Genomic DNA, 1,658 nt, shown 5'->3' with positions numbered 1-1,658 from the left:
TTTTTGTTGTTTCTCATTTTGGAATACCTGCTGTGCCTGGTTGCTAGTGTTAATGCTAATGGCATCCTGGATCAACAATTTGTACATATTTTGGACAGATGCTACACAGCTAGCCATCAGTGCTGCTTCTAATGTAGTCTGTATTTAGCTTTAGCCTCCAGAGTAAGCAGCCAGATTTAGATAGTATGTTATGGTCTTTTACAGATTATTTTTCATAAACTTACCGTTTACGTCTAACGGACGAAACATGTCACTTCAACAAAAACAAGAAGTTATGGTCTGTTAGCATTTCACAGATTATAGCATTGGCAACGTTGCTAGTTGGAATCAAACTGGCATGGAATTCCGCAGCAGAAGTAAGAACCTAAGTAAAGAAACTACTTGCACAAAGATACTTTTATATATCGTTTGGTTAAACAGTCTATACAGAATTTAACATTTTCGGAAAAAGTTTAGCAAAACAAAATAGTTTTGTACATGTTTTAAATACATTTTGCAGATCATAGACATTTTTTTTGACCAATGGAATACATAAAAGGTCCAGGTATTTTTGTTAATTTTTTTTTGGTGAGTAAACCGGTTATAACGTTTTGAAACTAGTTTAAACTAGACACAAAGGCACACACTGTGAGCAGGAAGAGGTGGTTTAATGAAAACTGTTGTACTGGTATAATGGCTTTATTCAGACTGAAAACACACCACGTACGTATATCATACTGCAAAAATAAAAGTACTGGAACATTTTCCTTTGTAATATCTGAGTAAATAGAATAGTTCAAGGATTCAAACCCTTGAATCCTCGAGGCAGACTGTTAGATACCGAAAGAATACACACTGTGGTTCGAGTTTGTAAAAGTGTAAAAGAAGAAATCCAAATCCGGTTTCTAAATACATGTTTACAACATTCACAAGAGGTTATGAACCGACCGAATCAACCACGTCTACAGCAGTACAAGTAGGAGAGCAAGACAACAACAAAAAAAGACAATTCACAACAGACTGCTCTGTGCTTCAAAACTCGTGTCTGTGATACATGTCCGGGTCGTAGTATTTGGTGACCACCACTCTGTTGGCAAACTTGCGGCCAGTCAGCGCCTGCATAGCTTTTTGACACTCCGCAGCAGAGACGTACTCCACAAAGATCTATCAAATCAATCAAACAAATATCAGTCGTATCAACGTTTAGTATCGAGTATTCATATCTTAATATATCTGAAGTAAAAGGTATTAAACAAAAGTGCTCAGTTACCTTTCCGCAACCAGGGACTTCCACACCCTCAACCGGCCGGGGGATCTCCATGGAGCAGACACTGCCATACTTGCAGCACTCTTCACGGATGTCCTCCAGGATCTCCTCGTAGTCCTGGTCGTCCACTAGCTCCTCGGGCATCACCATGTTAAGAAGGCAGAGCACTTCTGTGGGCATGCAGCAGTTCTGCAGCCTCTGAAGCCCTGGGACCTGCAGTGTCACGGGTGTCTCTAAGATAGGGGTCTGCAATTTAGACCAAGTTAGATTTAAGAAGTTAGTCCGCTTTAAAATTCAAAGCCTCAATGAATCAAATCAAAGAGTTGACCAGAAACTTAGGTTTATATTACTACATAATTAGCTTATAATTATATTAGCTATATAATTAAGTCGCACTTTTTTTTCATCCTTT

At 38.7% G+C, this 1,658-nt stretch overlaps 1 protein-coding gene across 1 annotated transcript; it reads right to left on the bottom strand.

Moving 5' to 3' along the window:
• Nucleotides 1–429: 429 nt before the first annotated feature.
• Nucleotides 430–1,546, bottom strand: LOC103399099 (splicing factor U2AF 65 kDa subunit-like). The gene is made up of 2 exons (XM_008337843.3): nucleotides 1,250–1,546; nucleotides 430–1,143 (listed from the first exon to the last, which is right to left on the bottom strand). The coding sequence occupies exons 1-2, from the start codon at nucleotides 1,424–1,426 to the stop codon at nucleotides 1,012–1,014; spliced, it is 309 nt and encodes a 102-aa protein (XP_008336065.2). The 5' UTR covers nucleotides 1,427–1,546; the 3' UTR covers nucleotides 430–1,011.
• Nucleotides 1,547–1,658: the final 112 nt, after the last annotated feature.

The sequence above is a fragment of the Cynoglossus semilaevis genome, unplaced genomic scaffold (genome assembly GCF_000523025.1).
Source record: "Cynoglossus semilaevis isolate Cse_v1.0 unplaced genomic scaffold, Cse_v1.0 scaffold5580, whole genome shotgun sequence".
NCBI classification, from domain to species: domain Eukaryota; kingdom Metazoa; phylum Chordata; class Actinopteri; order Pleuronectiformes; family Cynoglossidae; genus Cynoglossus; species Cynoglossus semilaevis.
This window is presented reverse-complemented; position numbering and strand designations above follow the sequence as displayed.

Excerpts from the sequence above, each read along its gene's own strand:
- LOC103399099 (XM_008337843.3), bottom strand. The coding sequence starts at position 1,426 with ATGCCCACAGAAGTGCTCTGCCTTCTTAACATGGTGATGCCCGAGGAG. Across the intron at positions 1,144-1,249 it reads AAGTCCCTGGTTGCGGAAAG|ATCTTTGTGGAGTACGTCTC; the intron begins GTAACTGAGCAC and ends TTGATTTGATAG.